Here is a 21,926-nt window from a genome sequence, read left to right on the forward strand (position 1 = left end):
AAACGGTTGTGTAGAAGTTGAACTTGAAGTTTTGATCTGGTAGGAGCCCACTACTCCTTACCGCCCGTTTGGTAGTTGGTTATAAATGATGGTAATGGAATGAATTTATGTGTAAATTTGTGAAGAATATCATTGTCCATTCCCATGGTATTGCTAATTCATACTAAAGTATCCACTTTGCTTCTTGATTTTTCATTCCCATTCAATACCACTTTGTAGGTGGTAATGAGCGGTAATGAAAAATGCTTCCCTTGGAGACAAAAACACAAGTTTAGGGGTGATATTGCTTGCCCGTGGAGAAAAAAAAGTCTCTCCATGGAGATTTTAAGAGTGCCTCCTTAATAAAATTGCACTTAAAATTCATTCCCATTACCGCAATTTATTAACGACTACCAAACGAGCCGTTATTGATTTGAGTTTTCAGAAAAGCAAGTCAGGGATACCAATGGCGGCCACCGTGGCCGACAACACTGTCCCTTCAGCCACCGGTTTCCGCTTCAGCCTTTAGTAGGCGATGATTTTGTCTAGCTAGTTTTGAGTGAACCTGATCCATATTAATATGAGTGCGGACCAAAGTGACTCATATGACATAGTGATCCTTTTTTGTTTCTACATAATCTTAATTTATAATTCAAAGTTATAATCTACCATTATCTAACACAGTGATGGTTTTTTATTCATACAATCACTTTTCTTACATTAGTTTATTATAGTCAAAGTTATATTTTATAACATATTAACATTTTTTCTCACATTATCATCATTTCACCAATTACAAATTAAACTATAACTACTCTATTAATATATCTATTGTTTTTCAACATAATGACCCCATATTTTATTTATTAACTATGTTCATACTAGATTGAATGTGAAACACGTCTATATAAATTTTTTACTTTTCTCGATATCCTTGTGGACTTGTAGATATAAAATCGCCCTTATTATGAGTGATGACTGTTTTTTTGATGTTTCTCCTTTCCCATGCAACCCAATAAAGGAAAGTGAGCTCAAACACCTGAGATCACGCATTATACCATATAAATTGTGGATACACGGCTTTTTTCTTGCCTGATGACATCGGGGTCCCTGACTCGGAGAAGTGAGTTCTCCATAACAGCATGCATCATAAGCTAATACTGCAAAACACTTGCACTTTGTTATCTTTTAAGGTGTGTTTCATAAATGTTCTTTTTTTTTTTTGTCTTTTGAGAAAAGGTAGTCAGGCGTCTTTGCGTGACAAATTAAACTATCGACAGTAATCAATGTGAATATTTGGATTTAATTACTTGCTTCGTTTTTTTTTAAATGTTACAGTTTTTAAATCACGGATTCCTAGGTAATTTTTGGAAAGGAGAAAGATAGAGAGAAAGAAAATAAAAGGGTCCTATGTGAACATGTGATGGGAGAGAGATAGAGAGAACTTATTACCAAAAATAAAAATGTAACATCTAATTTGAAACTTCCCAAAATAAAAAAATATAACATGTAAAAAAAATCGAAGGAATTACATTATTCTGAGCTGATGACTTTGAAAGAAATTGAATAATTGTAGAAAGCTTGTTGACTATAGGCTTCTTATAAATGTGCATGAACTATAATGAGTGGAAGGTAAAATATAAGGATGGCAATGGAGCGGGTCAAATAGGAGATCCGCCCCATCCCCGCCCAAATGAGGCGCGGATGGGTCTAGGTTTGGCGGGGATGGGGATTAAAATCCTACCCGCAATGGGTGGTGGAGCAGGTATGAATTTTATGCTATCCCCACCCCATTCCCGCCCGCCCGGCTGCCTGCCCCACCCCCGCCCGCCCCACATATATATGATTAAAATTCTATTTATATACTTATATTATTAATAATTTTATCTTGCAAAATAAAAATATGTGGGTATGACGCAGGTAAGAAGATGGTGCGGATACCCATGCGGATGGTGGGGTGGAGATGAAGTGGGTACGACGCGGGTATGAAGCGAGTGCGGGTATCCATGCAGGTGGTGGGGCGGGAATGAGTATAAATACATACTTGGTGGGGCGGGGATGGGTCTGGAATTTTCCCCCGCAATGAGTGGTGGGGCGGGGATGGGGATTGGAATTTTATGCGGGTGCGGGTGTGGAGGTACGATCCTCCGCACCCGCCCCGCCCCGCCCAATTGTCATCCCTACTAAAATAAGATGGATGACATCATCAATGATGACATTGATGATTTAAGGAGTTTCGAATAATTTTAGTAATGTTCATGACAATAAGGTTAGCACCTTCAATTATGAAATAAGGGGCCTATTTTCTTTACAAGGGCCCCTACTTCAACAATCGATAAAGTAAAAATGTCTGCTTTATAGTTTTTACTATTGAGAATTGTACTGTCCTTAAGGAGATTGATCTCTTATGAACAACCAACAATCAAATAGAAATGAAGGTTTGTGTAGAATGGTTGGTGGCAACCTCTAGATTCTCGTGATATAGATCGTACTATACATAATTGTTCCCTGTGGGATGTTTTACATGCACATGTGTCAAATTTTGACCCCTAACCCGTAAAATTGATCAAAACGACTTTGTAGTTGACTCGATTATAAACTAGGAGATTGTGATCCATAACCAACTTGATTTAACTTGAACTCAACTCATAACCCGTTTCGATCTAATGATATGAAATTGAACTTTATTTTCAACCTAAAAACAACTTAACCTTATTACATCTCGATCCCTTATTGACTCGATCCATATTGGCCCAAAAATCGATTCAAGACGATAAAATAATTGACATAGCAAAACCGATTACAACGCGTGACATGATTGATTCGATTTATTTTAAAGCTAAATTGTTATTAATCCGACTTGTTATTCAATTTTACCTGACTTGTTTTCAACATTGATTGATTCGATTTATTTTAAAGCTAAATTGTTATTAATCCGACTTGTTATTCAATTTTACCTGACTTGTTTTCAACATGATCTATTATTAACCTGACTTGATATATATATTCATTTCAAAATATATATCCCGTGATATGCACCTCATTTTATTTAAAAGATTTTGTAAATGATTGTGATTATAAAATATTTACACCTCATATGTATACATCACTCATGCATTTCGATAATAATGGACATGTCTCATTTAAATAAATAGCACTAATTTGAATTTCATTGAATATTATTGTCTTATTTACTAGTTTAGACTAGAAAAGGAGCCGATAAAGACCCAATTTCGAAAATGACCATATGCAAACATAAGTTGAACCAATGGAGCTTGGTCGAAAATTTAACCAAAACTGAAAATAGTCTAACTTAGTGATCCAGTTTCGAGATTGGTATAACTTAAATATAGCCCCAATCCGACAAGATTTGATTTGAAAGTTAAAATGACCCGACCCAAGATAACTCCATATCAAAAACCTATCTAAGTCGAGGTTAGTTTGAACCCAATAATGACCATTTTTTAATATGATTTGGTTCGAACATAACCCGAATATGATAGGAAGTGACCATAAATTTAACTAAAATAAAAAATGACCCAACCCAAGATAACCCTATACCATATGATATAACCTGAAGTAAAGCAAAACTAACCCGCTTTAAACTAACAACAACATAAATCAGGTTGGTATAAACCAAACATTACCTGATAGAATTTAAGATCTAACAAGAACAAGACCAAATTGATCTGCTTCGACACGATTAGATCCAACAAAGCAGATTGACCTGATTCAACTCCACCCTATAAATTATAATTACTAAATTGACTTTGTTATAACCTTATCTGATTAATAATATCGACTCAGTCGATCTGAGTATCCAAATCGATACTTTTATTTACATGTACTAAAATAAGGGTTTGTTTGGATCAATATTTACATGTACCACAATATGGGCTAAAAAGAAGGCTAACCCTAAATAAATTTGCTAAAGCCTCAAAAGTCTGAAAGAGTCGGAGCAAATGAAGGATACGTTAAACAAGGAGAAGTTGTGCAAAAGATGCAAATCTACCTTCATATCTTCTTCCAACACTCCATCTTCTTGCCGTTTTCACCCTTCCTTCTTCGTTTGTCGTCGTCACGATGATCAGAAGAGGTTTTCTTCTTCTCTTCTCTTCTTCTTTTTTCTGTACTTTCTCAACATTTTCTGAGTTTTTCTGTATTCAATCGAATTTGTCATGGAATCTCGTATTGTTGGTTATTTATATTTGATATCTCCATTGAATTATAATGTGTTTGGGCAAAAATATTCTAGATTCTAGATGCTGCTTTTATGCTACTCTTTCGTAGTCGGCATGCTTAGATTGAGGGTAATGTATTGAGTGGGTAATAGAAGATAATTACTTAATTAAAGAGGATGAAGGTGGATGAGGATTTATATAATGAAGGGGAAATTAGGGCAAAATATTACCCCAAAATGAGGGTATTAGTTCTCATTCAGTGTCTCCATCGTAATGCATTACCCCCAATCCAAGCACGCCTCATGGAGAAAAAACACAAACTTTGCTGTTGAAATTGTTTCCGGGAGATTTTAAGGGGTCGTTTGGTTCAAGATATGGAATGGAAAGGGAATGGATACAAATAGAGGAGGGGAATGGTAACAAAAACGGTTACCTTTATTGAGTGTTTGGTTCAAGCCAAGGGATGGAAATGAAGGGTAACCATTAACTTCAAGTAATGGATTTTGTTACTTGAGGGAGAGAGAAGGTAACAAATTGGGGGAATCCATTACCATCAAGTAATGGTAAGGGATTGATGAGGGGTTGCACCAAACAAGAAGAAAGGAATCCGGTAATTGATTCCGTTTCTTGAAACCCAAAAATAGTGAACCAAACGACCCCTAAGGGTGCTTCCCTTGTAACATTACACAACCATTTATTAACAACTACAAACGGGCCGTTAATGATAATGGTTTTTCTGAAGCACCGTAGTATAAATGAGAGGTAAATTATATTTACAAAATGTGTTTAAAAGTGTTGTATGTGTCATGAAGTGTATGATTACCTTTAGGAAATAATGTAGGTGTTGCACATTTAACTTACTCTTGATTAGAATTAGCTATTGAAAAATGGGGAAAGTGTTTGTTTCCTTTGTAGTTTGAGTGCTTTAAAGTTTTTTAAAAAACAATACTTTTGTAGTATCTTTTTGCAATACCTTGCAACTGGATGCAAAGACAATACTTTGATTTTTAGTCGTGTATGTGTAGCTCATGACATATTTGTACATCTTGAAGCATCAGTTATACTTGATTTGATAGGTTTTGGTGGTTTTTGAAATATTACCAAAACTGATAAACGATGCAAAAGCAAGCTAGCGTGAAGTATCAAACCTAAGGGATAAGCATCACTTTGGTCTATAATATCATGCTATAATTTACATTCACTAGTTACAAGTTTCCATCATGTTATATTTGTTAATTGAGTTGCTCAAGGAAACCTCACATGCTTGCCTTCACCTTTATTCTTTATCTTTTGCTGCTCTGTGCAACCTGATGCAAAAAATTATTTCTATTTTTGCCGATAATTGTACTTTAAAATCTTGTACATCTTGAAGCATCAGTTATGCATATTTGAAAGGTTTTTGTGGTTTCAGAAATATCACTGAAACTGATAAATGATGCGAAAGCAAGCTAGCATGAAGTATCAAACCTAAGGGATAAGCAATACTTGGGTCTATAATATCATGCCATAATATAATCTATATTCACCAGTTACAACTTTCCATTGTGATATATAAATATATTTATATACGTTGATTTGAGTTGCTGAAGGAAATCTCACATAGTTGCCTTCACCTTTTTCTTTATCTTTTGTCCCCCTTTCCGTGCTTTCACTTTCTTTCAAGAACTTCTGTGCATAGTAATCCGTGGGCCGAGCAATCCAACAGATACTGCACCAAGGACCACTAATGTTTGAGTTTGGTGAGGAAGTATAATTAGCGGTACCAATAGCCATGAAACACTCAGCTAGTATTCTTCCTCCTGCCCTTGGACGCAACACTATCTTTAGGAACATTAGTGGCCCTTGAGATCTTGTTTGTGAATTGGTAGTAAAAAAATGATCTGATCTCAAGTCTAGTGTGACCCTTGTGGACCTTTTACTTAACACTATCTTTAGGAACACTAGTGGGCCTTGGAATCTGTTTTAGTTTCGAACAACTTTTAAGGGTTCTTATCGATGATATGGACTTTACATGAACCCTTACTTAGTATAGCCTTGGTAAAAATCATTTAGAAACCATATCTTATGGCATGACACTTTGAAGGCGCTAATAGAAAGTCTGAACAGATTATGATGGGTGGTAGAAGTCCCAAAGCTCCCCAAATTGATTCACGGGTCAGGCAATAAAACTTACACACCCTATCTACAGGTTTCCCTTTTAAGGGCTAGACTGCTGGAGGCATCATGGTCGTCATAACTCATTAGGTTCAAATTAATGCCCCATGTGGCATCTGCAGGATAGCTCTTTGTACAAAGGGTGACGCATAAACGTATTACTATCTCGCAGGGGACAATTTTGACAATGACAATTACGAAGTTTCTCTGCTTTACACATTCCAAATTGGCAATACTTAGGCAGAACACGATTTTGCTATTATTAACAAGTTTTTATGACAGAGTAGTCGTAAAGTTGAAAGATTGTCATAGTCAGCATAACTGTCATTGAACGTGCCAGATTTGCAGAAAATCTGTCTCTTAGGTCTTGATGTGCATGCTACATGGCAGTGCTTTCTGCAACACCAGCATGCACTTCCTTCAAATTGCTGTATGTGTCATCCTTTTTTTTTTGTTGTTGATGCCTTCTCGTTGTTCTTTTTGCACAGGTACTATGAGTTGGGGCCTGATGATCCACCATATGCAGCTAAGTTCTATGATTGTTGTGGTGCTGAGAATCCTGAGGCTCCTGGCTGTACTGTAGGTCCCCATATCTCGTATGATGAAGAATGATGTATAGTGATATAGCGTATATATTGGTCATCTCGAAGACCTTAAGCTATAATAATACGTGTAAATCTTGTTTGTATCGTTAATGAAGTAATTGTCAAGTAAAGTCTTCATCAGTAGTTATCTTCCTTTGTCTTATGATTATTCTCAGTTGATTGTATAGTGAATTAGTGATATATCATCTGACAGATCGTTTGTATTAGTGGTTTCTATCAAGATGTTTTGTGAAATTTAACTCAGAGTTTCTAACTATAGAATGGGGTGTTTTTTTTCTTAAACGTAACGATTACTAATTTGTTGCAGAGTTGCAGTGCAGCTGAAAAATCTTTGTAAATCATGCTATATATAACGTCTGCTTAATTACGATGGAAACAGTAGAAGACCCTTTAAAGCAGCTAGGCTACTTTAAATCTAAAGTCAAGGAGTACATTGCTCCCAACTGTAATAACTTATAACCAGGAATTCTGGGAATAAACTTGGCAGAAAATAGGGCGTTTTTAAATGAGTGTAAGAAATATAGAGCGTTTTATAATGTTATAAGTTATAAATTATAAATTAGATATCTTGAGTTTCACCATAAAGTCTAACCTTCAAAAACCAAATGCAATAAATGCATGATATTTGGTGGCCAACTATATATGTATATATGGCTCGTTCCATAAATTTGTGTTTATACGCTAACGGCCCGTTTGGTAGTTGGTCATAAGTGACTACAATCGTGTTTGCTCAACGTTGAAAAATTCAAAACTAACATGATTCATTTATTAATTGTTAAACTCATGTCGACTTTCTAAATTATATGAGTCAAAAAGATTTACTAACCCATTTAAGTTATATCCAATATCTCGTATAATTATCGAGTCACTTCTCGCCAGTAGGAAGGTACATGATTTTCAAACCAAGGCAAAATGATTCCAAATTAGTACATGCACACGTTCGTAAAAAGAGAACCATACTCATGATGAGCATGAAGGACTATATTATTTACACAGAGATCAATGTCAATGAACATGTGCCAATTAAAGATATACATATGTTCTTTTTAACGGATTATTATGTATTAGCGTGTGCATCATCTAAGTTTCGCAAGACGGCATTTTAGGCTCCTAAGTTTCTCCGACGAATAACAAAACAGCGTCGACTTTCCACTCTCCCAAGTCTTTGTGATTCTCTAAAATTCGTCGACCTTTCAACTGTATTCATTACTTGAACATTAAGATTACATACACAATCTCACATTTCTCACTTTAAATTTCCCAATTTCTCTCTCCTCTTTCATCTTCTTCAATCATCTCATCTAACAGATTCAAATCAAATTAAAAAAATGTGGATTGAGTTACTATGTGGTCTCGTACTCTACAAAGTTCTTCGTTTATTCTTCAGTAATGATGATGTTCTGGATATTGAAACCTCCGATTTTAACGCCATTTTCACCGTCGCAGCTAGGTTACTTTTTTGTCTTCTTTTTATACTATACTCTGAAAACTATATAATTACTCTCATTATCATGTCATTATATGTGAAATTACTCAAATTAGGTTATAATTTTCAATTTCATTTTCAAAATTTGAGTTGCGAATTTCAATTTTTCAGATTAGAGAAGTTATATGGAGGGAAAGCGTATGTCGGTCTTCGGATTCCTGATGCTGATTCTGGTTCTCGCCAAAATATTGATTTGGTTCTCGTTTCTAAAGGGTAATTTTTTTGTGGTGATTTTGATCACTAGTTTTTTCAGTTACATTGGAGTGATCAGTGAATGGTGAAAATTAATTGATGTGGTTTTAAAAGTTTGTGCGATTGGTACTTTGTATTTGGTGTTAGGGGTGTTACATTGATTTTGGGTGTGGGTTTAGGTGGAATTTATGGATGAGTGTTTGTTGATTGTTGTAATGATCTTCTATTTGTGCTGAGACTCGAGTTGAATGCTTGAAATTTTGAATACTTCATTGCTTCAGTTTTGATGGACTCTTTTGGAGTGAGCTAAGTCATCTTAGTGTTCGCTCTTGGGTGCACCAGTGTTTATGTGTGTGTCCATGGCTTTTGGCTTTGTGTTGAAAGAGGAGGATAGGAAGTTGTGCCTTTTGTTATCCTTGTATTTTATGTTGCAGGGAAATGGGAGTCATGTGAAAATGCAACGTTCAATGGAAATTAGGATACTTGAAAAGGCGCAATTTTTTGAAATTAATTTATTGTTCTTTGGAGCAGTTTATGTGATGGGAATATGCTGCATTGTAGATTCCATCTTTTAAAAGGATTATAGGCAGCATAATGGTGAATTTGATTATGTTTTGAGGAGGAAGCTAATATTTTCTCAAATGTCGTTCATTAGTCCTCCCCTTTGCTGTTGATCGAAATAATCATCCTCCCTCTATTACTTTAATGTGTTCTTTCATATGTCACTTTCTTATGAGGTAATTGTTTTGTGCCTCTTTATTTAGGGAGGCTGTGGTGATCTGTGTCAAGAATCTGGCTGGGTTTGTTTCAGCTAATTCTGATGGAAGTTGGCTCTGTATAAGTGATCACAAACATAAGGAGGAGCATCATCCAGATCCTGTAAGTGTTGTGCACAGTGCCTTAAGTTTTTTTTGGCACGTTGCAACTGACAAGCCTTTAGGAGTTTTAGCATGTAACCTGCATGTACAAACAAAACAAATTAAATTTACCTTTTGCACAAGGGCTAATAGCCTAATAGGCTTTTTTCGTGAAGAGGCTTAATTACAAACGCGGAATTTTATCATAAGAATTAGAAGACCACAAATTATCGAAATCTTGGTAACTTTTTGAGCTAAGTGAAGAATTCATATGGTACTCTGGCCTGTTGGTATGCAACAATGAACTTCCCGCACTTTGTTCCTTTTTGCCGTATGATTGGCGCACATTTGTGGTGCAATTGATCCACTATGATGTGATTGTGGCACAATTTGCTTTCCCAGTGCTAGTTTTTAATGTCAGAGCTGCTTATTCAAATACGTAACATATTGCCTGAGCTTGAGGTTTCTTTGGGCGATATAGCCGCTTGTTCACTTTCATGCATAGTAACATCTTTTAGATGTATAAGTGTATATGCCATCTGTTCACATGTACTGAAGTTCTGTGTGAACATTTCACCTTGGGGACGTCTTATATCATTATGTTTATTGTGATTGGCTTAATTTTTATCAAGTTGATTGATTTTTTGTCCCTATATAATGATGTTGTTTATCCTGGATCTGAGTTTATGCTTTTCTTTTCTCACAGGTAGCAGAGGCTAAAAGGCAGGCCTCTGTTCTAGAAGCATATCTTGAACAAAGGGGAGTTTCCCTTCCTGAAGGATATCTGTCTTCTAAAGTCATAGTTTGCAATCCGAAGTTCCGGTAATTCATAATTGATTGTTGTAACTTGTAACCTGTTGTCTTTGTATTTGCTGCAATACTTACTACTAGAATCAAGTTGCACTTGGATCCTATCTTCTACAGTTCGCATCTGGCTTTATGGCATTTTGATGGTATTAGTAAATCAAGCTTTTTGACCCTTGAGGAGGCATAGCTCTTTTAAAGACTTTGTTGTGCACTTTTTGGGCATCCATGTTTTACGTTTTTGTTTTGTATTTCTTGTTACGGCCTGCTTGTTTACTAATAAATATTTGTGGATCCAATTTTTATTCTGTATTTGCTAGCTTAGAATGCTGCACTACTTGAGTTTTGAGTTGATGAATCTGTGAAGCAGGTTAATGTATATGGACATGATTGTAGGTGTATACATAGTTGCTTATTACTAGAACATAGAACAAGTTTTGACTAGATTACTATGTATTACATGCAGCTTTTATCCATAATACACTTGATGTTGCTATTGTGCATGATTGTGTATATGATTCACTTGATTGTGTTCTTAGACATGATTTCTTGTCTCTTTCCATTCCATTTTAGTCTTTGTTGATTGACTCTGAAAGTCAAAGTTAGAGAACTTCCAATATATTTTTTCACCAGTGAACAAGATGAAACACTATCATGTCGGATCTTGTTAGATTTGGTGAAGAATAAGGTTTGTGGGAGCATAAATAACTAGATAGAAGGGGATAGGGGGGCAGAGGATCTATGTTGACGAGTGACGACCATGTGATAAAAAATCTTGAGTCATGCAAATAATCCCATCCTATTAGGATTAGGGTTTAATGTTGTTGTTGTTTTATATGTCATGGTAGCATTTAGAGGGGAGCTTTTTCAATTAATTTGGCAACCTTGGAACATTATCTTGTGATTACATGGTTTCCATAATCGAAATGCGAAATTGAACAATAATTGACATTAGACCTGGAGTTGGCTAGGTCCATGAGTTTAACTGATGCTCGTGAAGAAACTCTAGAATTTTTGGGAAATTTTGAAGAACATTAATCTGAGATCAATTGATATGAAGGGATTGTAGGTTACAAGGTACATTATGTTTATTCTTGACTGACTTAGTCAATGTCTTGTTCACGTTCGTCGGGGTTGGATTGGGTGGTATACTTGTGTCTTAGTGGCGTGAGTGACAAACTTTGACTATATGTGACAAACCCATAGGGACATTCTTTTGAAGAATGATGGAACATCTCTGGAAATCCAAGAGGATGGTTCCTTGATGTTTAAGTTGCCTACCAAGGCCTCTGAAGGTTTGCAATATGTTCGTGGTAAATAGTATTCTTAAGGAGCATTTTCAAAGGAATCAAGTATGCACCTCCACAGCTCCACCTCCCAAACCATGCCAACTCTTGACTAAAATTGAAACCATTTGGGTAACCCTTACTGAACCTTTAGAAAGTCTGCAGAGTTTGGTAGTTCTCAAAGGTCCCAAGCAGTCACGGGGAGGTCCTTTGGAGTTCGCAGTGTAGGTAATGTCATGCAAGGATGGAAATTTCGATCAAACAAGACATAAGGTTGATAACCTCCATGATGACTGTGCACTCACCTAGCCTAAAGTTTGCTGAATTAAATAGCTTGACTTGTTTTTCAAGTTCTCATTGAAGGTATCTGCAATAGCTAGCTGTGTAGGCTATTATTGTAAGTGAGAATTTTTTTTCTTTTAGTCCATTTTGTGGTTCCGCTTTCCATTTTTTTTTTCCCGTTTATGGGTGTTTATGCTGGTAGCATGTTTTATCTTGAAAAGATGATCGTGTATGATGTGCTATTATTGTAAGTGAGAATTTTTTTTCTTTTAGTCCCTTGGACTATATCAATTCTATTAGGCCTTTGGACTATAGTAGCTGATAGTTTCTTTTACTCTAATGACTGAAATACATCTGTGATGTCTGCATTATTTTCCAACCTTGAGTTTATTCTTTTAGTTGGATTTTCACTTCAGTATATTCGAAGAAATAGGCGAAGGTCATTCTGTTTATAAAATCTCCAATTGTCTATGTTTATGTATATTTGCTTTTCTTGATGGTTTTAAGAGGAGAAGTGTGCTTTATGTTTTATATAACTTTTTGTCACATATCCTTTTCTTATAGATTTGTGGTCCTTCTGTCGATGGATCATCAAAGACATCTAATCTTGTGCTTTTTATTTTATAAATCGTAGAACACTAAATCCAGACCACTTTCCACCAGAAGTCATACAGTATGAAAATTGGGTTAACTTGAAGCCGGAATCAAAAAGTGTGCTTTCTGGATGGATTAAAGGGGCCTTTCGTGCTGCAAAGAAAGACGTTCAGGAGTCAACATATCAGCAGCTTCAGTCTGTTCTTAGCACATCACCAATGTGGGATAGGTAAATTTTTTATGATTTTGGTTCTTTGCTGCAGTTTTGTATTGTTTCTGCGCTGCTATAGAAGCATATGACGCATATAAAATCACAAATGACACGCAAATACATGTGAATCAAAACTTTGGTGCATGCTACATGTTCAGTAGCAATTTATATATGTCTCAAAAGTTTCTTATCATCTGTTTTGCTCACATAGAGTGTGGAATGGTGTCTGAGTGCTATTGTATGGGCTTGGGAAGCTAAAAGAGGAGGTAGTTGAAGGCTTTGTCATTTGAAGCCGTTCCTTGCTTAGAGACCTTGGTTTTTTTTTTTCCTAATCAAGTTCATTTTCTCATTCTTCTACTTCAGAGCTTTAAAGTAAGATTTTAGGAGATTCTCAAAGGATTCTAATGATCTTCTGCAAAAGTTGTTTTGTTCTTCCGTTTCATTTTTTTTTTTACTTATTGAGGTATAAAATGTGTTGGTGTAATGGTGTTTGAACTTCTTTTGTACATTGTTTTTTATTATCTGGTCAAAGTGGGCATCGACTCTCCTAGAGATATATATCTTGCCTGTCTAGCAGTGTTTTAGGTGTGCATCTTGTCTCTCTCAAAGTAGGTGTACATCTTGTCTCTCTCAAAGTAGGTGTAAAGCTGCATACATCTAGACCCCGTTTTAGCGGGATTTATTTTGGGTTATCATCATCGTAAGAATTGCACACAAACATTGATAATTTTACATATAGTAGTTCCTTTTTCCTTGTCAAGCGATAATAGGAGTCACAGAAGCTTTCACTGGCTTGCAAATGGTTATATGCTTAAATTTAGCATGTTCTCATTACTAATGTACCAAGCTTTTTTGTTTGCTGCATAGGCTGGAGCTCAAAGGCAGCAAATATGTGCTAGGAGAATTTCTGGAGTTCAAAGGCAAACATGATGATCTCCAGGAATTACAATACATCAAGAGGTCAAAAGTTGGCCGAATGATTGTACAGAAAACATCAATGTTTGGCTTAGGTGACTTTTCTGCTTCTGCAGCTATTTGTTACACGCATTTTTTTCACTTTATAGTGCCTTTCATATAGAACAAAGCCTTTAAGTATTGTATGCGAAGGTGTAGCTTCCATCTGAAGCTGCTGCTTTAAGGAGAGGAATAGAGGATGATAAGGATTAAGAATTCAATGCTCTAAAATAGGGATTTGACATTGTTTTGATTATAAGAAAGTGGTGTCTTGAAATAGTCTCGCACTTGGGGGTATCAGGCATATCTTTGTGGTTCCTATTCTCATATTATATATTTTCTATCTTGGAATCTCTCTATGTTTTTTGCAAGTTTTCTGTAGTAGTATGCTATTTCAAATAAAGTATATAAATTTTCTACATAAAGAAAGCTCACAAGAAATGCCAAAAACTGGTAACAGCTACATGTATGCGATTTGAAATATGCATGTATTAGATTAGATTGAATGTTATTGACTTGACGACCATGCTAACAGTCCAATGAAGATCACTGAACTCAAAAGTCACTGAACTATTAGTGTATTTGTTCATGATAGTATTGTCTTGGGCTTGTAAAGTGGAACCAAGGAGAAAATGAAGGTGGTAGTAATGTAAAGTTGGGGTGCATGAAATTGTACTTCATGGTATTCTTCTTAGGTGCATATGATTTGAGTTGTCCTGCTGTTAACACGAATGTCAGCTTCTTGCTTATTCTAAGTAAAGGAATTGGGAATGTGTTCTTTCCTTTGGGTCCATACTCCATACTAGCTGCTGTCATTTCATTCATTTTATGTTTTATTGCAGCACCAACGAAACTCCAAGTTTTGTACTCTTTTCGCGATTATCGAACTGAAGGATCTTCATCTTCTGAGTGGAAGGAGGTCACTGTTAGGTCAAGTACTGAAGCTGTATTTCATCCCCAGAATGCTAAAAAAGTCCGCAAGTTCAAGTTATCTGCTATTACTTCTCTGACACTGAGTGCCTGAGACAAGTATACTGCTCTGTATTAGAGGTAACTTGAGAGGTCTTGGGCTTGTCTTGATAGTAATATCCTGTGCCAATTACTTAGAATTGTATAAATGTTGAATTTTGACTTGAAATTAGCATACTATAAGTTTCTCCAGTTTAGGTTATGGACAGATGAGTTGTCTATGTTTTTAGACAAAGTAAAGGCCAAAACAATCAACATAGAAATATATTTTCTAATTGCTCTGCACTTGTTATTGGTGTTTTTTTGCTCCATTTGCAGAAGCTAGTCTCTTTGTTCAGAATTTTCGTCTAAATGTGAATTGTTGTTTATTTTTCTCTTGCTATGATGATGTTAGAGTTCGCAAGTTTTGAATTAATGAACACAAGCCGAAGCATTTTTTTTGTAGTTACTATGGTCCTGAAAGTAAGAAGAATCTGATAGTTCACTCTATCTTCCAAGCTCTCCAGCCTTTAGAGAGATTTATCATGGACAAGGAGAAACCTTTCTCGGATGTATTAAGATATGGTCGTAGTTCCCTTTTTAAAAATGAGTATAGTCGGAAACTTAAGGCAAAAAACATAGGTTATTATAGATTAGGAAATTATGTGGATTTTTTTTTTCTTGAATAGAAGTTTTATAGCACAACTTTGGCACTATGTTTTGGGAATGCTAGAGGCTCCTATCTTGTTATATATAAGTCCGTCAGAAACCATGATATGGATGCAATACATGGACCGGAGCGTGAAATGCACATTTAAGGCACACACCAGGCTGACGACTCCACGTTTGTACACTCGGATGTATAATAGTACCCAGTATAATAGTAGCATTGGGTACGATATGGATATATTCTCATGTTGCAGATAAAGAAGTCCACGAGGTGTAGGTGCTATGTTTATTTTCCACGTCTAACTCATGAAATGGATAAATGGTGTATATTGCTTTTTGTTGCTGTACACAATCTTCAATTACATCAGAACAAGATGAAAGCATACTCATTTAGTTACAAGCTTTTAAGTAAATGCCACAGATGAACAGAAATCCAACTAGAATCAATCATCAAAATTTGTCATCAACTTGTTGAGCTTCTTATTGCTAATCCGTTGTGGAAATACTGTTGTATCCTCCAAGCTGCACATAAACAAGAATAAATTTAGGATAGAAGCTAAATATATTGGTGTTTTTTTGATAATAATTGTTTATGTTCATGATGTGTTTAATTACCTCTGAGGAGGAGAGGACATGAACGAGTTGGCAAGCTTGACAGCATCTATATGGCAGTTGATGACATGGTTGAAGCACAGATAACGGCCAAACGAGGAAACGTCTTCAAAGACGCAAATATGGGCATCCACCAAATACCTGAGATCTACACACACAAGAACTCCTTGCTCATACATCTCAGCAGCGCCTTTAAGGTATGGAGGGAGATGACTGAGAGTATTGTGCTTTTTATTAGTAGTAGCAGGGAGAGCAGCTGTAGTATTGATCAAGTTGTTACCCAACAACAGTCCTCCATTAACAGACACCATGCTCACCCCTCTATCCATTGCAAGTGCCCACGCTGTTTTCTCCGCTAGCGTCTTGGACAATGCATGCCATAACTGTTAAAAACAATTCATACATGTTAATTGAAATCATACTACTATTAGAATAGACACGTTATTTTATCTTAGAACTGTTCATGTTCGATCCTCAACACTTTTACATCTATATAAACACTTTGGCAACCAAATTGATGCCGAACATTTCTGTTGACTAGCACCATCTGAACTTCGACATGTATACGTGTCTGATATTGGAATCCAAACAAGCTATGTAGTTACGTAGCATGGGAACGATTGGTATTTGGAGGAAACATTTGTAACTGGGAAGCCTCAAGTTCCAACCATTTTGGGGCCTCATTAGCATGGTAATGGCTGAGGTTTCGCGAACAAAAATGTTTCTGGAATAAGTTTTACCTTAGGTCCTAAAAGGAACATAGGTTTTGAACTTTTAACGGTTGTTTGTGTGAGTACCTTATATTTCTTACAGAAGTTGATATCACTCCAGCTCCTTTCATCAACATCAGCATTTGGTGATGGAGAATCGTTACGAGTTTCAGTCCAGACAACAGCTGTGGCAGAAGAAGTAAAGATAACCTTTTCCAAGGTGTTGGTTTGTGCACATGCTTCTAATACATTATGTGCTGCTCTCACCTCTATTTCCGCCATATGTTCCTGCAATGTACCATTCCAAACTAACATATTAGATACAACGTAACCTTCCAATGATGAACAAGAAATAACTATTTCTACTAGGCATCAGTAACAGCAAGAGGCATACATCATAAACAGGATGCTCAAATGGCGGCTCGAATGTGTAGAACAGGGCAGAGCAGCCACTAAGAGTATCGACGATACTGTGATAATCCAATAAATCAGTATGAAAGATCTTCAGTTTTCTGTTATTGTCACCATAACACTGCAGATTCATATTTTGGAACTGCCCTGTAAAAGATGCTTCAAGATTAGCAAGCTGATATTGCAAAAGAGGATCTTATTGTGCTGCAAACACAGTAATTTTTTGTGCTGTTCTTTCAAAAAAGATTAAATCTTCATCTCCAATTAAAGCCCGACTGAGTGAAATCGAACTTATGTGAACTGAATTGAAATAAAACTAAGTCCAAAAAAACAAGGCCTAACTTATATTTGATTTCGAAACGAATAAACCCCTCTTTCAAGGGTATGAAAATACTTGTATTATGTGCATAAAAATTAGAAGAATATACTAGTATTATGCAATAAGGTTGACTAAGACATAGATGGATCCAGTCTCCACATTAGTTTGTCCTTTCATTATTTGGAGGCATTAATGAGCTAAAGACAATTATAAGTACTAATCATAATAAATTTCTGTTTTTGCACTTCTGGGTTCCATTATGTTGGAGACATTGTTGGGATGGTTGATAGCATATAAATCTTTAATTGATTCAACCCATAGGATATAACCTCTTAAAATATCTTCTATTGTTGTCACTATAATAGTAATACAAAGTAAAATACAACATTATCTCCATCTTTCAGAAAAGTTCACATTTGAGATGTGGCTGCTATTTAGGCAATGTGTTATAATACTAATACTTCTTCCGTTCTGAAATAATGAAATAAGAGAGAAGACGGAGGAAATAATATTGTTCATGATATAGACTAAATTTTACGTTAATCATGTAAAAATTGTAATAGTTTTTCCCTAGAATTTATTTGTAAAATTTATCATGTGAAAGATTATTTGTTTAAAATTAAATACTAAGATTTATTCTTAAACCAATAACTCTACAAAACTATCCCTAGAATATATTTTTTCGTCCTACTACGAGGAGTTTCCACCGCATTTGGCGAGTGGACTAATCTCTTGTTGGAGTTTGCATGGGTATCTCAGAGGGTAACATCCTTCTCAACTAGGATTTTTTCCATATCCGAGACTCCAACTCGAGACCTTAGTTAACGAGCGAAAAACCCTTAACCACTCACGCTAACTCCAATTAGTTAACTATTGCTAGAATATTGGAAAGTTGAAATTCAGGCATTGAACCATCAAATTATTCTTCAATAAGGGGTGGCAGAGAGGGAGGAGAAAGTATCAGATTTCCCACATGACATGACATGAAATAAGACTGTTCATCACGTTTTCGCGTTTTTTTATTTTCTATAAGCTGTAATGATATATTTTTCGAATATATATTTATAATCATGTAGAATTTTGTTATTGATTTTTACTTTTAGTACTACATAATCTACAGATATTAATAATTTAATTGTACATTGGAGACTTCGAAAAAGCAAATGCAACTAATAGATCACAAAGAAAAAGTAGAGTTTATTCTCTAATGACAATCAATCATGATTCATGAATGAACAGACAACAAAAAAAAAAAAATTTGAATTTTCTTATTGTTCTTTACAGATAAAAAAGAGAACCTTTTGGCTGTCTTTTTGGTAATGTAAATAGTCCTTTAGATTTAAATTTAATAGGAAAAAATAATTTTAATAATCCACTATCTGACAAGTTCACTGAATTTATTTCTACATTTTAATTACTTTAGAATAATCCCTTCTTCAGAGGATAGCTTCTCATCAAGATGATCCGAACTCTTACAATAGACTCGAAACAGATGGGCAACAATAAGAAAAATAAAAGTCCGCATTATTTTAAGAAGCTACCCAAAAAGTTGGGATTACTATTAATAAAAACAATAATATGTTGTAGGATTGAATTTGCGAACGGCTAAAGATTGGATTATTAGAATCAATTTTCTCAAATTTTTTAATAATGAGAGTGAATTAAAGGTAATAAAGTAAAACCCATACTAAATTAACATGAAAAAGCTAAAAATCCTGGTTGATCAAAACAAAAAAAACATATGAATTAAATAGATATTGTAATCTAAATTTTGTTAAGAACATTAAAATTAGAAACAAAAATATAACAGAAGAGAGAAAAAAAAAAAACCTTGGGAATGAGATTGTATAGCAGCATGAACAAAGTAACCTCTTTGCAAAAGAGTGTTAACAAGAGCAGACCCAAGTGAGCCTGAAGCATCCATTACACATACAACCAATGAATTTGACACACAATTTTCTCTCCTCTTCTTCTTCTTTTCGCTTTCGCCTATCGCGGCGATGGCGGCTGCTGGTGGTGGTGCTGGTGCTGGTGCTGGTGCCATTTTTAGAAGGCTAGATTGGCGGGCTTACTATACAAAAAAAGAGGAGAGAGAAAGAGAGGGAAAAATAGTTGAAGTTTTGGGGTGATAGTTAAACTAACACAAATAAAAGTAGGCTAAAAGTATAAATACTATTTTTAGAAAGGAGTGGTTTTAGTGTTGGTAAGTTTTAAGTTAAATTAGTTGGGAGACTGGTAGTTAGCAGGAAGTGGGAAACAAACCTTCTTAATTACACCTATTATTGTTAATTAGTTTATTGAATTGAACCAATCACAAGAAGACTTGTGGAATCACTTAATTCTTTGCGTATTTTCAGCCACAAATGAAAATATTAAGGTACTAATTTGAAGTTATTGTGACTAGGAAAGATGAAATTATCAGTAAAGGTTTAGATTGGTATACTTCCTCCGTTTCAAAATAGATGGTACATTGTGATTAAAACGGACTCCTAGGCAAAATTTCATAAGTATGTTTAAGTAGTATAAAGGGAGGTAGATTAATTCTAGTGGTCCCATGTGAAAAAGGAGGGAGAAAGAAAAAGTTGGGGACCACATGTATTAATTAAGTAAAATGGTAAAAGTGTAAGGCAAAAGTTACTAAATAAGGAAAAAAAAAACAATGTATCATCTATTTTGAAACACCCATAAATAGACAATGTATCATCTATTTTGAAACGGAGGAAGTATATGAATATAGCCATATAAGGGTTTCACAGTCAGTGTCTATTTATTGTACATCTGGATCATCTAGAATACACATATTTATTGAGGGAAGTTAAATTTCAATTGTTGAAGATTATACAATGCAACATTTACAATAGATATGGAAGAAAAACGAAATACTTCATTCGTTCCATAATAAGTGAAACATAGGGATTGGACACAAAATTTAATAAACATCACTTTCAAAAGCCAAAAAGTCATAAAATACCCTTTTTATTATCAAAAGGAGGAGAGAGAAAAGCAAACCACACAAGTTTGTGATGGACACTTTTGTCATTTTGTCACTTTCTTTTATCCATTTAAGGTATGTTTCACTTATTTTGAAACGTTCTAAAATAGTAAGTGTTTCACTTATTATGGAACGGAGGAAGTATAATTTAACTTGATAAAAAAAATTCTTCTATATTATAACATAGTTTACATACTCTCCATTTATTCGTTGAATCATGCAACATTTTATGAGAAGTACATAAGTACATTTTTTTTAGCCTCCTTTTGCAAACCCATTATAAGATGAATGTCTTCTGGGCTGCTTTTGTATAAGAACACTCACCCAGAGGCCCAACAAGCCCCAAACCCCTCCTCTCCCCAACAATATTGAAATTTTGCTTTCACCAAAATTTGAACTTTAATATCCCATGTGAGAGATAGGAAGCCATACTATTGGACCAAAAAGTCCTTCAAAGTATGTACATCAGTACATCATACATGATAAAAGAAAAATTGTTGGTTTATCATCCTCTAGATACATTTTTTTTTTGTTGAAATAAGGAATAGTCTCACATCCTCTAGATAGATTTTGATGTTGATAAAATTGTTTTTCAGTGTGGTACTCCCTTCGTTTCCTAAAGATCTTCCCTCTTTTCGTTTAAGGGTGTTTCCAAAAGATCTTCCCTCTTTTGCTTTATTCCTTATTTGGCAAAACAAATTTCCCTATTTACCCTATCATGTCACTATCATATGGTCCACCATTATATTATTAATTCAATTTTACTCCCTTTCTCTCTCCTACTTTAACCCCTTTTTATTTGTTTATTTATCTTAACCCCTTTCTCTCTCCTACTTTACTCACACCATGCCCCACACAACTTGATTTTCCTTGGTATCTGTAGGAACAGTAAGTGGGAAGATCTTTAGGAAACGGAAGGAGTATAAATTTATAATAAATTACCAATGGCAACAAATGCACCTATATGTTGGTCGAATCATGCCTATTAATTTGACTACTATATCTTATTTATACCATTTTTGTCATGATATTAATCTTCTCTTGTTTCATATTATTTTTCCCTCTTATTGAAGCTCTAGATACCATAATAAGAAGAGAGTATGCGAAGTTGATCATTTTCTGTATAAAGAAAAAATTGACAAAGATTGTCCTAATTATGAGCGTTCCACTAATATCAGTCCCAATATTTGATTAATTTTTAGTGGTCTCAACTTTAGGGTATGTTTTATAACCATGGATTAGGTTAACCAGTAATCGTTCAAACAAGTTAAAAAACTTATTGGCGTGTACAAAAAGGAGAGAAAATGTTACAACAATATGTGAAATTAAGTAGGTCTAAAAAGAATAGGTTTATATAGAGCAAACAATAGACATATATATTCATTTAAAAAAACAAAGAAAAAACCAAAAGAAGAAAAAACTTACTAAACCGAACTAGAACAATAATAGAAAAGAACTATAAAACGGCTGGAGTGATTTATGACAAAAATTAATAATAACTAATTCTCATTTAATTGGATTATGAAGACCATTTTACCATACTATTTTAGCTAGATGAGTCGCTTTAAAAATAACATAATTCAAAAATAATCTTTTATCATAAATAGTGAGACAGTCTTACGATGAACCTATAACATTTGACATTTTTTGTTTGTCATCTAGCTCAAGTTTTTTTTGGTA

The 21,926-nt window shown here is 34.9% G+C and overlaps 3 protein-coding genes across 3 annotated transcripts; 2 read left to right on the forward strand and 1 right to left on the reverse strand.

Annotated features, from left to right (window-relative positions):
* Window positions 1–3,881: 3,881 nt before the first annotated feature.
* On the forward strand, window positions 3,882–7,158 carry LOC104887987 (hypothetical protein). Its single transcript, XM_010672784.4, has 2 exons — window positions 3,882–4,075; window positions 6,803–7,158. The coding sequence occupies exons 1-2, from the start codon at window positions 3,942–3,944 to the stop codon at window positions 6,924–6,926; spliced, it is 258 nt and encodes an 85-aa protein (XP_010671086.2). The 5' UTR covers window positions 3,882–3,941; the 3' UTR covers window positions 6,927–7,158.
* An 871-nt stretch (window positions 7,159–8,029) lies between these two features.
* Window positions 8,030–14,839, forward strand: LOC104887988 (hypothetical protein). The gene is made up of 7 exons (XM_010672785.4): window positions 8,030–8,369; window positions 8,517–8,618; window positions 9,362–9,476; window positions 10,161–10,276; window positions 12,461–12,649; window positions 13,499–13,641; window positions 14,428–14,839. Exons 1-7 carry the CDS (start codon window positions 8,248–8,250, stop codon window positions 14,607–14,609), a joined length of 969 nt encoding a protein of 322 aa, XP_010671087.1. The 5' UTR covers window positions 8,030–8,247; the 3' UTR covers window positions 14,610–14,839.
* A 675-nt stretch (window positions 14,840–15,514) lies between these two features.
* LOC104887989 (cinnamoyl-CoA reductase 1) lies at window positions 15,515–19,613 on the reverse strand. The gene is made up of 5 exons (XM_010672786.4): window positions 19,085–19,613; window positions 16,919–17,082; window positions 16,612–16,812; window positions 15,818–16,197; window positions 15,515–15,724 (listed from the first exon to the last, which is right to left on the reverse strand). The coding sequence occupies exons 1-5, from the start codon at window positions 19,296–19,298 to the stop codon at window positions 15,646–15,648; spliced, it is 1,038 nt and encodes a 345-aa protein (XP_010671088.2). The 5' UTR covers window positions 19,299–19,613; the 3' UTR covers window positions 15,515–15,645.
* Between the last annotated feature and the right edge of the window lie 2,313 nt (window positions 19,614–21,926).

This window comes from Beta vulgaris, chromosome 3, assembly GCF_026745355.1.
Source record: "Beta vulgaris subsp. vulgaris cultivar EL10 chromosome 3, EL10.2, whole genome shotgun sequence".
Classification (NCBI taxonomy): domain Eukaryota; kingdom Viridiplantae; phylum Streptophyta; class Magnoliopsida; order Caryophyllales; family Amaranthaceae; genus Beta; species Beta vulgaris.